We start from the raw sequence: 11,568 nt of genomic DNA, 5'->3' as shown, positions 1-11,568 counted from the left end.
TGTCCGGGGTTCACTGTTTCTAATAGCACACGAACGTAAATTGACCAGCGCTTTGCACACAATACTACGATAATACTTTGTTGCGCGACGTAATTACCAAGAGGCGGTCTTGTGAGCCGATCTGCGCCGCGCGCTCACACACACACACACACACACACACACACACACACACACACACACACACACACAGCGAAGAGAAGAGAAGCAGGATGAAGAAAACAAAGATTAAAAGTATATATATATTTTTTGTTAAGTTAGTATTTTGGTGAGACTCTTCTATTCTTCTCTTATTCCAGTTATTAAGAAATATGTTGTTGAAGCTGGATTTTTGTAACAGAAGAGTTCATATTCAGAACATATTAATATTTGTAAAGAGTCTAAGAGAGCTATTATTTTGTTCCAAGTTTTTACATTTCATTTTCTGTTGTTAAAGAAGTTAGTTTTGCATCACCGAAGCGTAATAAAGCATGTCCATCAACCTCCGAGAAGCCTATCTGAATTTCTGGATTTGTGTCTGGAGCACCAACCACCCCCTCACCCCCACCCCGGTCCTCTCTTTTGAAATTCAAAATATGGTCACTCTACTACTGCTGCTGCTGCTGCTGCTGCAGTTGGGAACATGCAGACTGTCCTTTGCGTGGAGGTGTGTGTGTGTGTGTGTGTGTGTGTGTGTGTGTGTGTGTGTGTACCTTCATTGAAGGGCTCGCGCCGCTGGTTAGCAGGATGACCTGCAGGATGCTGCTTCTGCTTCTTGGGGGGCCTCCGGTGAACCGCTGCCATACTCATGTTGCTGTCTGTGGACACCGGGCTGCCCGGACGGTGGCCCGACGGCGCTATTTGGTATTTTCGTGCTGGGGAACGAAGTGCAGGACGCATTTTGTTGTTGTGGTTTCTGCGTTACTGTCGGCGTTGTCCGTGCGGTCCAGCCTACCTGAAGCTCCAGCCATGTCCTGGCCTTGTGAAGCGGGGTACTTTGCCACTCTGAGGCCCGAATACTCTGCAGCTGCAGCCACCGCTTGAGCGAAGTCGGCGTCCGTGAAGAAGGATCCGTCTGACGAGCTGACCGCGCTGGACCTCCCCGAAGAGACATTATCCTCCTCGGAGGCCGAGCCCCAGCCGTTGATCATGGAGCCGGTCACCGAGCTCTCCAGGTCGCCCATGCTGGACGCCGGCGTCTGCTCCAGCCCCCGCAGCAGCAACCGCCGCGGGTGCATGTGGGGGTGGTGGGGGTGCGTGTGGGGGTGGGTGTGGTGGTAGTGCATCTTGGCCACCTCTGCGTCCGTCTCGTCGCCGTCCTCCTCCTCCTCCTCCTCCAGTATGTCCTCCTCCTCCATGCCGTCGGCGTCCAGGGCCAGCGGGCTGCTCATGTAGCCGTACGTGTGCGAGGGGGAGAGGGGCCGCGGGGGGGGCGGGGGGCTCACCGCGTGGCGTCTGCAACGGGCAACACCAGCAGACCGTCAAGAAAAACCAAGACCGTTCTGGTAGAATGTGGGAATGGAAAAGGTAAACTCAACATTCAAAGAGTTTTAAACTAAACATCAGACCAACGATTCCGCATCAGACGGTTTACTAAACAGTGAAAAACTAAAAATGAGCTGGATTTAGTTTCCTCAATTTGAGGCAATAAACAGCTCATACAAATCTTGAACTAGAATCTTGGTGAGTGAAAAGTTATCGCTGCACCGATTCAACAAGTTCTGTCCGTGTGCATCGAGACTGATGACAACATATAACGCCATAGTTCCACTTTCTCACAATTTACTTCAAACAGTTAAACTTCCATATATTTAGCATTGAGTTGAATATATATTCCAAGCTTTTTTTTCTACTTAGTAAATAGGTTACAAAGAAAGAGTCAAAACATAGGATTTCCAAGTTCTTAAACAGTAACTGTTTCACTGATAATATTAACCAATATCATTTTGTCTTTTTGTAATGGAAGAAACTTTTTAGCTTAGACTGTGGAAAAGACTCTGTGAGGCTCCTCTGGGTATTTAAAATGAGACATCTCATGCATTTGTTTATGTTTAGCTCAGCTGCTCAGGTTAATGACGCCTAAAATGCTAAAGCTGTAACTCAGTTTTTAAACTCTCCATATCAGTCAGACAAAAGAGGACTGGCGCCATTTCATTAATCACATTCTGAACATCACGTTCCAAACCTGCAGTGAAAGTGATGTTTTAGAGTGAAATACCTGAAGAAACATGGACTGGAAAGAAAAATCAGTCTGTTCTGACAATAAACTGCACTGATATGTGCCGTTTCCAATCCCTACTGATCATAGTCTGCTTCACGCAGAAGGGATACGTTTCAGAAAGATTCTACTGCGCAAAGAAAAACACTATATCAATATCAATGACTAAAACCCTTCACTGCATTCATCTAATTTCAGACAACTTTCAAATCCCTTCTCTTTCCGGATTTGGCTGAATTGTAACAGATGAGAAATAAGATATTCATTAAAAAATTCATTGAAAAATGACTGAAGGTGCAGTTAAGTAAACAAAAACAAAAAAAAGGGGGATAAATGGACAGGAAGCAGCCGGGCGCTCTGCTGCGCTTATTGTACCGTCGCTCGTGGCCGTCCGCCGAGTCCGGCAGCATGGGCTGCATCTCCTCCTGGGGCGACGGCGTGAGCGTGGCCGTGGACTGGTGGCTGTACGAGACGGCGGCGGGCGAGGAGGCGGCGCCCCGGATGGGGGGGGTGGGCCCCCGCTCCATCTCCTCCTCCTCCTCCAGCTCATCAGGCTGCAGGTACATGTGAGCCGGGGGCATGGGGCACTGCATGTCTGGATCACAGCTGCACGCACACACACACACACACACACACACACACACACACACCAGGCTTGTTACCTTCATATCACTCACTGGAAAACATCAGTGTTTTTATAGACTGCAGTCAGAAAAACATGTGCTAAATATTCATAGCGTCCCTCTATCAAGGTCTGACATGAACCCGGCGCTAATAGATGGAAGGCCCCGGGGGCAGATGCTCGCAAGGAATGCGAGAAACAAAGACGGCAGCGGGAAGCAGCCGGTATTTAAATGGGGAGGGAGCGCCGGTCAGGCTGTCTGTCCCACCTGTCTTCCATGGACAGAGCGTAGTCCTCGGCGGTCCGGCTCGGCGGAGGGTTTGCTGGGGGAGGGGGCAGGAGGTCGGCCCAGTTCATTGTGCTTTGTTTGGGTAGTTTGGGGGTGCGCATTCCCTTCTTCTGACCCTGGCTCCCTGTTCACCAAAGAAACGGGAGGAAGAGTAAAACGCAGGAGCCGCGTCTATCAAAAACGCATCAATTATTAATGTAAAGCAGAATCTCAAGGTGACCAGCAGGAAGGAACCGACGGCACATAAAATGAACATTAGCAAGGCTCACCGACAAAGAAAAAAAAACATTCTGCATGTGAGAGTGCAAAGGCTAATGCCACCTTCCACTGTGTGAGAGCGTGCACACACCAGCGACTTATTAAATTATGAGAAATCATATAAAAGACAGCGATTTCCCCTGCAGGAGTGTAACTCGGCATCAGGAGGGAAGGTGGGAAGGAAACAGCACAAAAGAGTCCAATTAATAGCAAACTATTAAAACTGTGAACCAATGAGCTGTGATGTGCGGCGAGCACTAAAGGCTTCCCCTTAATGGCCTGAACTTCAAACGCAATATCAGAATGGATACATGGCATTAAGGTGGCAGCGTAGCATGCCGTCTGCAGCGCGCCGCCATTTGTCCTTGTCCACAGACAGACGTTGAGGCCCTGATGAAATTAGGCTCCTCCACGCCGGTTTTTCAAGTAAAGCCAATTAATGAGAGCAATGCAAAACAAGCAAGGACACGCTGAGGAAAGGGAACAAAACAAGACGACACAGAGAAATAGCTTCTTTTTATTGAATTTGACTTAAACATCCTTGGATGTTGGTGCATCCAAGAAACAAGAAAAACCCCACGAGGTGCCGGAGCTTTCCTTTATTATTGTTTTCAATTCCTCCTCTGTTTTTATTCAGCAATCTTCACTTCCACAAAGGTTCTTCTTTATCGCGAGGAAGTTAATCAAATTACCATTTAAAGCATGCTTTATTGGTGTCTCGCGGTGATTTACTGCCTTTCGGGAGAGCGTGGATGTTAGGAGGGAGCTGGAGGGAGAGTGTGATTATATGCTTCACAACAGTAATACGCAGGAGAAATTCTGCCAGTGGAGGAGGGCGAAATACCACAAATCAAACGGCTGACGAACTTTAAGAACGACTGTCTGAATATGCTGACTTCCACGACCTCTTCCTGCCTGCTGGAGGTGAGTTGGTGGATGATACGGCGCTGAAGCCGTGACTCCACCCAGTTTGGCGCCTGGACGCTAAAACAGATGTGTTTTCTCCACGTCGGCCAGAAAACAAACCTAAACCACAAACGCCGATGATTCTAAAGTGACAGTGTTGTTGGAGCCTGAGATCTCTGGACGTGTCGGGTGATTGTTGTGGCGCCCGCCGTCGGCTTGTATACAGCGAGGACGCGAGGCTGAAGTGTTATGGAGCCGCTGTTTAGGATTCACTGCTTTCTACGATAACTGTTGACGGGACGTTCCAGCAGATGTTAGAAACGAGGAAACCAAACATGCGCAGCACCTCCTGTTTGCAGCTGAGGAGTTCATCGGGACGGGAGTCTGTCATGCATGAAAAAGGAGTTGAGCTGAATGAGAGCTCGTGAAGCCATCTCACCGGAGGTGCTGCTGCTCCCGCGGTCGGAGCTGTTGTAGGAGCCGCCGGTGTGGCCGTCGTGGGCCTGGTTGTAGGGGATGGTGGCCGGCATGGGGCTGTCGCCTCCTCGGTAGCGGTCTGGCGGCGGCGACATGGAGGAGTGTGAGCGGCGTGTTCTCTTTCAGACACCGTGAACGTTAAAAAACAGGTCCGGCAAAGAATCCGAGGATGAAATGAGATGCAGGTGTGTCGCAGACTTACATCAGAAATGTAAAGTCATGAATGCAGTGAAGCAGAGGCATGCTTGATTATCTTCAGGTGAGTACATGAACACATGCAAAAGGTGCACAAGAAACACAACTATCACACCAGATGTGGCTCTTTCTGCGGGCGCAGCGAGGCGCCGAGAGCTTCCCTCAAAGCTCCTACAGATCTTTGAGCTGTCTTTGAGGGATCTGACACCCCGGATGAACCCGTCCACCTGCGACACGGCGGATCCCGTCAGACGACAGCGATTCCAGCCCGGCCCGCGCTCAGCGGCTGAGACTACGCGTGACAGCATGAAGGGTGATGAGGGGTTACATGAACGCCGCACAGGCGGAGAGAGAACGGAGATGAGCCTCTACTGACTGAAGAGGACGGAGACAGAGACGAGGGAGGCGTGAGCGAGTCTACAGCCGGGAGAGGAGAGAGCAGAGGGGAGGATGAAGCGGAGGGAGAGCGCGGCTCGGCGTCGACCCCTCTCGCCGCGGCCGCTGGGTTTTCCCCACACACTCACCCTTGTTCAGCTTGTTTTGCTCCATGATGTTGTACTGGAGCTGGGAGCCCACTTCCTGCTTCTGCTGCTGGACCGAGGCGGGCTTCCAGCAGTGTTTCTCATTCACCTCCCCTCCACCCCCGAGCCCGCCGCCGCTCCCCGCGGTCCCTCGGTCCGAGTTGATGTTGTTGCCCAGGATGGCGGACTGGATGAGCTGGGTGGTGGCGTAGGGCGTGGGCTGGCCGCCCGGCCCCACGAAGCGGCCGTCCTTCAGGTTGGGGCTGTTGAAGGTCTTCATCTCATTGATCTTGTTGGACAGGTCCACGTCTCCATAGACCCCTGACTCCGGCACCATGAGGTTGGTCTGCTTGTTATCCATCTGGTTGTTATAATTGGCGATACAGTCGGCTGGAGGACATGAGGAGGGGGTTTAGTCAGTCTTTTCTGCGGCGGGTCGGCTCAGCAGCAGAGTGCCGGCTCAGTGAAAGATTACAAACAATAAGGCACCGTCTGATCTACCGCAGAGCTGAAGGGTTCCTACTGGAGAGAAGACATTCAGGAAGTCTGCTGCCCCCCACAGACATTTCCATTTCAGCTTAAAGCCTTTATTTTTTCCCCCTTTTTGCTTAACGGTGATCAGCTTCCGATCACGCAGGTGCTATTGCACCTCGCCCACACCCGGCGCCTCGGTGTGGGCGTCACGTGCGCTCTGACGGCGGGAGCGTCTGCGCTCATCGAGGGGGACGGGGAGACATGTCTGTATCAAAGGCCTGGAATGAGGCGCGCAGTAAAAGCACAGCTCCACTGACAGATCCAATTTTCCCTGGCTCATAAAATATTCAAATCCTCCGGCAGATCTGAGAGCCAGCCTTGCGGTAAATACCGAGGACGGCCATAGGTGCGCGGCGCTCGTGCCGCGCGCCTCACGGTGGAACAGCTCGACACTTCAAAGGCTGACGTGCGAAAGCGCCCCTATGGCTGAGATAAAGGGACATTAACTGCTACTGCGCTGCTCCGTCACCTCGTCAGCGATCCTCTTAATGCCGGGCGTCGGGGTTTGGCACACACACAAAGCATGCGTCTGGCAAGCTCCTTAGTGTCATCCAGCGGGGCGTCATGCGAGGAGTGAGGCCTGCCTCTAGCTTGTTATTCCCTGTTAAACATCTTGCACCGTGTTAAGGGAGAGCCGAACACGAGCGCCTCGGAGGGCGGACTCGCACAAAGAACAACTCAACTTGACTATAAAGTCCACAGGATGAATTATTAATCCTCGTCGGGAGAGGTTTGAAGTCAGGAGAAACTATTTAGCGACTGGATGGATATTAGGGCGAACAGCTGGACAGGAATTATGGGCTGCCCTTAAAGGCGCAGTCCCAAAGTGCATAATTTAGAACATAAAGCATTTCATTGCCGTCCAACTTTCCATGTTGGTCTCGACTGGAAATTCATCACATGAAGTCAGATTTTCCTGCACCGAGTGTAAAGATAGCTACAGCCACATTCGCTTCTCTTTGTTGACGACTGCTCTCATGCTGAATAAACATAAAAGACACCTGCTGGTGTCTGTTTTCCCTCTCTGCCTCTTCCGTACTTAACTGTATCTTGTGTATGTTTTTAGCATACACTTATTCTTCATCACCGTGTTCCTGCCTCCTCCATCTGCTCCTCCAGGTGCGCCCTTCCACCGCCATCATTCTCGCTTTCTCTGCTCCTGGCCATCGTCTGCAGTCTGCCTTGACCTCTTCGCCCGCTGCACATTTCTTAAATAACTGAGCACTTAGGGGAAATTGCATTACCGGCTATAACAACTGTATGGAAATCAGCAGAGCAATTCGATTAGCAACAGAGTAGAGCTATAAGCCCTGCTCAGCGGGCTCCTTTTATTTCCTGCCTAAAACAGCTCTACTTTCACCTCAGATAAATCAAACACACAAGCGCGCGCTCTTTCTTAATCCTAATATTTCTGCAGGTTGTTCTTGTGGAGCCCGGCACAGAGCCGCTCTCCGGGGAGCTAACCCACATTCCAGATTTTTACCTCTTCCTGCTCTGCTCGCTCCCCCGGTGCCTGCCTTTCTTATCTCTACACTTATTTTGTCAAGGAGTGCCTCACTGTCTGTTTATTTTGGTTGCTCCCTGCATGCAGGAGGCGCGACGCGCTCGTACCTGGCCGGCTGTACGTTGCCAGGTTGCTGTCGCTGTTGCCGTTGCCGGCGGTGCAGCAGTTGATGCTGCAGTCGTTGTGGTTGGAGCAGGAGTTGGGCCATGTGTCGGCCAGCCAGGGCTGAGTGGCGGACTCGCCGATGTTGAGCAAACCAGGCCTGTAAAAATAGGAACAAATGGTTTAACAAACGTACGAGAGACAAAGCCAGCGCCGCCGCGACATCCATGTGAATGGACAGAGGCACGCCGCAGTAACACAACGTCTGAAAGAGAAGATTATGGGGAGTTTATTTATCCAGCTGAGAATAGGAAAACTAGAAATCCGGCTTTAGTACTTTTTGCCTTTTGGCCACAGGCACACACACACACACACACACACACACACAGGCAGAACATTAGAAGAAAGAGAAGCCCAGCTAAATAGATTGTGTGTGCTCGACTTGCCCACAGCCGATGACACTCTGTGTGAGCCTCGTGAGCGTTAGCCATCCGCCTGGATTAGACCGCCAGATAAAATTCACTCCCAATGCTGCGAAATGCACGTCTTGAACAGTCGGTGAACCACAAACACTCCCCGAGTAGATTCCACGGTGTCACGGAGCATCTCTATCATCTTGCTTTTGGGTTTTTTGCAGAAGGAGGGGAGATGAACTGCAGCGCCGGAGAGACACCAGGAGCAGTTTGATCCTTCACATCTCCGTCCGACCGTCCAGCTCCACTCTCTCTCCGTGTCTCCGCTCGCCTTTCTTCAGCTTTAATCGCAGAACAATACGAGACGGCCCGTTCAGCAGGGTCTGACTGTACAGCCTGACCTCGGGCCAAACGCTGAGCGTAAAAAGAGACGACAACAAACTGCCTCCTATTGCTCACGAGAAGAATCAGTCTAGCACACAAAGGGAACGCAGCCTTGCTCCGGCAGGGCCGTATACTGTTTCAGGATCCAAAGCTCCACCGAGCGACTCCAGTTTGCATATTCCAACAGTGAATTAGCATCGAATTACATTTTCCCATTCCCTCTTAAATGACTCATTTCTTGGATTCATTTTGGATAATGAACACATTTGTCTTCCGCAGCCAAATACAATCTCACAATAGCTCCTCAATCACGGCGGCAGTGGTGTGTTGATATCGAACAGCCACTGTCTTTGTGCGGCGCTGACACCGCCACGCAGCACATGGGCTTCAATCATACAGCTGGATGGCATAATGAACACGGATTCACCGCCGGCAGCTCCGAGCTAACTGTCCATTAGCACCCGGACGGCACGCAAACGCACACACAGGGCAGGATTAAGTACACTGTGTCCTCGGAGCAAAAAGACGGCCATGAAAGAATCAGCGCCTTCAGTCGGTCTCTCCCTTTTCTCGTTTGAGCGTTCCTTTCACACCCGCCCTACCAAAACACTCACAATGAGTTTTGGCAAGTTGATGCAGGGACTGCTGGGCTGATTTCTGCACACTTTCACACATAATACACCATTCCATAACATGAAGAGCACTGCAGATATGTGTGTGTGTGTGTGTGTGTGTTCTGTGGTGAAGCTCCGGCACAGCCATGTGGCTGGTTGAGGCTCTTCACCGTCGGGGATGAGGACGGCTCCTGGCAGCCTGCATGGCGCTTTGTTCCCCAGTAATATCACAGGCTTATTGCAACTCCTTAGCGCCGCTTTCCAAAGGCACAGCACTCCCCCCAGTGTCCGCCACGGGACATTACACCTGCCCAGCCCCAACTCAGCCATTACCACAGAGGCAAGACATCATTTTGCAAATCAGGGCGAACTGCGGTCACCATTCAATCTACTGAAACGTAATGAACCTCAGAAATAATACCGTCCGAACGTGAGAAAATGTGACAGGATGGCTTACCTTCCGGCGCTGCTGACGCCTTCGCCGCCTCGCTGATACGCCACTGAGGAGAGATTAGGAAGACCGCTGCAGCCATCACCACATCCCCTTTTCTTATTTGTGGAAGTTCAACACAGAATTATTCATAAAAAGGAAAGCAGTGTGTGTGTGTGTGTGTGTGTGTGTGTGTGTTACTGCTGCTGCAGCTACAACAACTTTCCATTTCTGATGTTTCGAATTGAATGACTGTTTATCTGAAGCTTTACAGACAGAAACGTGTTTGGATTGAATCAAGCTGGGAGCGTCTCATGCTGATGAGTTTTATCGGAGGTTACAGGAAGTCGTCTCTCCTTTAACCGCCGTGTGTTTTATTGTATCAGCTGAAGAGCTGAAATGTGTGTGGCGTCATTTCAGCTGAGTCACAGAGCAACAGGAGCAGCAGGACGGGTAAGAGGCTTATGAAGAACAAAGATGCCGGGCTCCCCGGTCGTCTGGCTCGGGGTTCGGCGCGTTTGAAGCCCGGCGCTCTGGAAGTTGTCTCTTTCAAGGAGCGCTGAGCTGCCGGCGTGCGAGAGCGAGATAAACTTCCCACTTTAATTACAATCTCTGGGCTGAGAGGGGAGACGGCGGGAGATGGGAGTTTAGTCATGAGCCGTGTCGAGTCTCTCTTTCAAAACAGGAAGTGCGGCGCGGCCTGTGTGTACGCACAGCCATCACAGCCAGGTGGCAGATTCACATCAGCGTAATGAGCTGCGCGGCCCTGCTTTCACACCGGATCACAGCTCAGCGCTCTTCTCCTGCACACGCTACCCCAACCACAGAGCCAAGGAGTTATTTTCCACTCAGAGATTCCCCCACATCATGGAAAGAGCCTGCAGAGGCTGAATTATTCTCCCTGATTGCACACCTGGAGGCAGACAGAAGCCGCGTTGCTGCTGTTCAGACGCAGCCGGGATCGCCGGCGCAGCCGCAAACACGCCGTGCAGCGCCGCCTCGCTCCTCTGGGCTACGTTAAGCATCGGTAGCTAAACCGACACACCTCCGGAGAGCAAACGTCAGAGCAGAAATGTAAAGGTGAACTGTAAAGGTGTCACTTCAGCTCACGGGCTGCGTCTGATTGGTGTGTCGCGCTCTTAAATCTGAGGCTGCCGGCAGCACTTTGATCAAGTTCGCAGCAGCTCCAGCAGCTCTGAGGCCAAACAGCAGCCTGTCTGACTTTCTGACAAACAGCAAATCTACAAGATGTTTAAAAAAACGATGCTGGTGTTCAATAACATGACATGGTGTCAGGCTTACCTGTCGGTGTGAAGGTAAAGGATGGCACTGTGAGGGGAAAAGACAACATTAAAATATAGTTAAGATTATGTAAGATACACATGATCCTTGACCCCCCCCCAAAAGACCAGCTGCTGGTCCAAATCCCGTCCTACGCTCTGCTCCAGTCCTGCATGGGACCAGCCGTCCTGACTGAATATCTGAGTCTGTAATCAGTATTATGGTCTGTACTTTCCGTCAGTGTTCTTTGTTGTCTCTCCGTCTGAAGATGAGACGAAGCCTCAAATAGTCGCTGCTTTCACCCAGCAAGCTATTTTAAACGCGCTTTTCAGAGCCTTCAGCCTCAAACCCAGCCGGCGAGACGTCGACAGACACCAACCGCCGCCGCCACGCTCTCAGTTCTTCAATAGTTTATTACAGTACCTGTGCCAGCCGATGCCCCCCGAATGCCACAATTATCTGATCGTGTTCGAATCTGTCCTCTTGGAGCTCAAACGCGTCTAAAGATATCGGCGGCCGGCCGGCTTTTATCTGGGAGACGAATGCCTTTGAAGACGAGGCGAACCCAAAACAGCCTGTTTGAAACCCGAACATGACTGAAATGCATAAAGCAGGTTTGGGCTCCAGACGCAGGACTGTCACAGACCATCATCCCCGCCTAGCAGGTGCATCGTGGCTCAGCTGCAGCAAATTCAGCCTTTATTCACCACTTTCTCTACGTTATACCACGTCACTGACACATCTGAATGACTTCGATCAAGAGGTGCATAACTGTCAGAGTGAGTCGTTGACCTGAAATCTCTTCAAGTCAGCGATGAAACACAGCAAAGCATGCAGATGTGCT

The 11,568-nt window shown here is 51.2% G+C and overlaps 1 protein-coding gene across 2 annotated transcripts in view; it reads right to left on the bottom strand.

Moving 5' to 3' along the window:
- robo1 (roundabout, axon guidance receptor, homolog 1 (Drosophila)) overlaps nt 1-11,568 on the bottom strand; it is a 155,303-nt gene that overhangs the window by 8,670 nt on the left and 135,065 nt on the right. For both annotated transcript variants that reach the window (XM_030107741.1, XM_030107742.1), the window contains exons 19-27: nt 10,746-10,772; nt 9,471-9,513; nt 7,608-7,762; nt 5,466-5,852; nt 4,709-4,825; nt 3,085-3,229; nt 2,570-2,800; nt 932-1,431; nt 690-851 (exon numbers count right to left, since the gene is read on the bottom strand). In XM_030107741.1, coding sequence (XP_029963601.1) covers nt 690-851; nt 932-1,431; nt 2,570-2,800; nt 3,085-3,229; nt 4,709-4,825; nt 5,466-5,852; nt 7,608-7,762; nt 9,471-9,513; nt 10,746-10,772 — 1,767 coding nt within the window. The remainder of the gene's footprint in view (nt 1-689; nt 852-931; nt 1,432-2,569; nt 2,801-3,084; nt 3,230-4,708; nt 4,826-5,465; nt 5,853-7,607; nt 7,763-9,470; nt 9,514-10,745; nt 10,773-11,568) is intronic.

Source organism: Salarias fasciatus, chromosome 14 (genome assembly GCF_902148845.1).
Source record: "Salarias fasciatus chromosome 14, fSalaFa1.1, whole genome shotgun sequence".
NCBI classification, from domain to species: Eukaryota; Metazoa; Chordata; class Actinopteri; order Blenniiformes; family Blenniidae; genus Salarias; species Salarias fasciatus.
The sequence above is the reverse complement of the archived record's forward strand: the minus strand, read 5'-3'. Positions and strand labels throughout refer to the sequence as shown.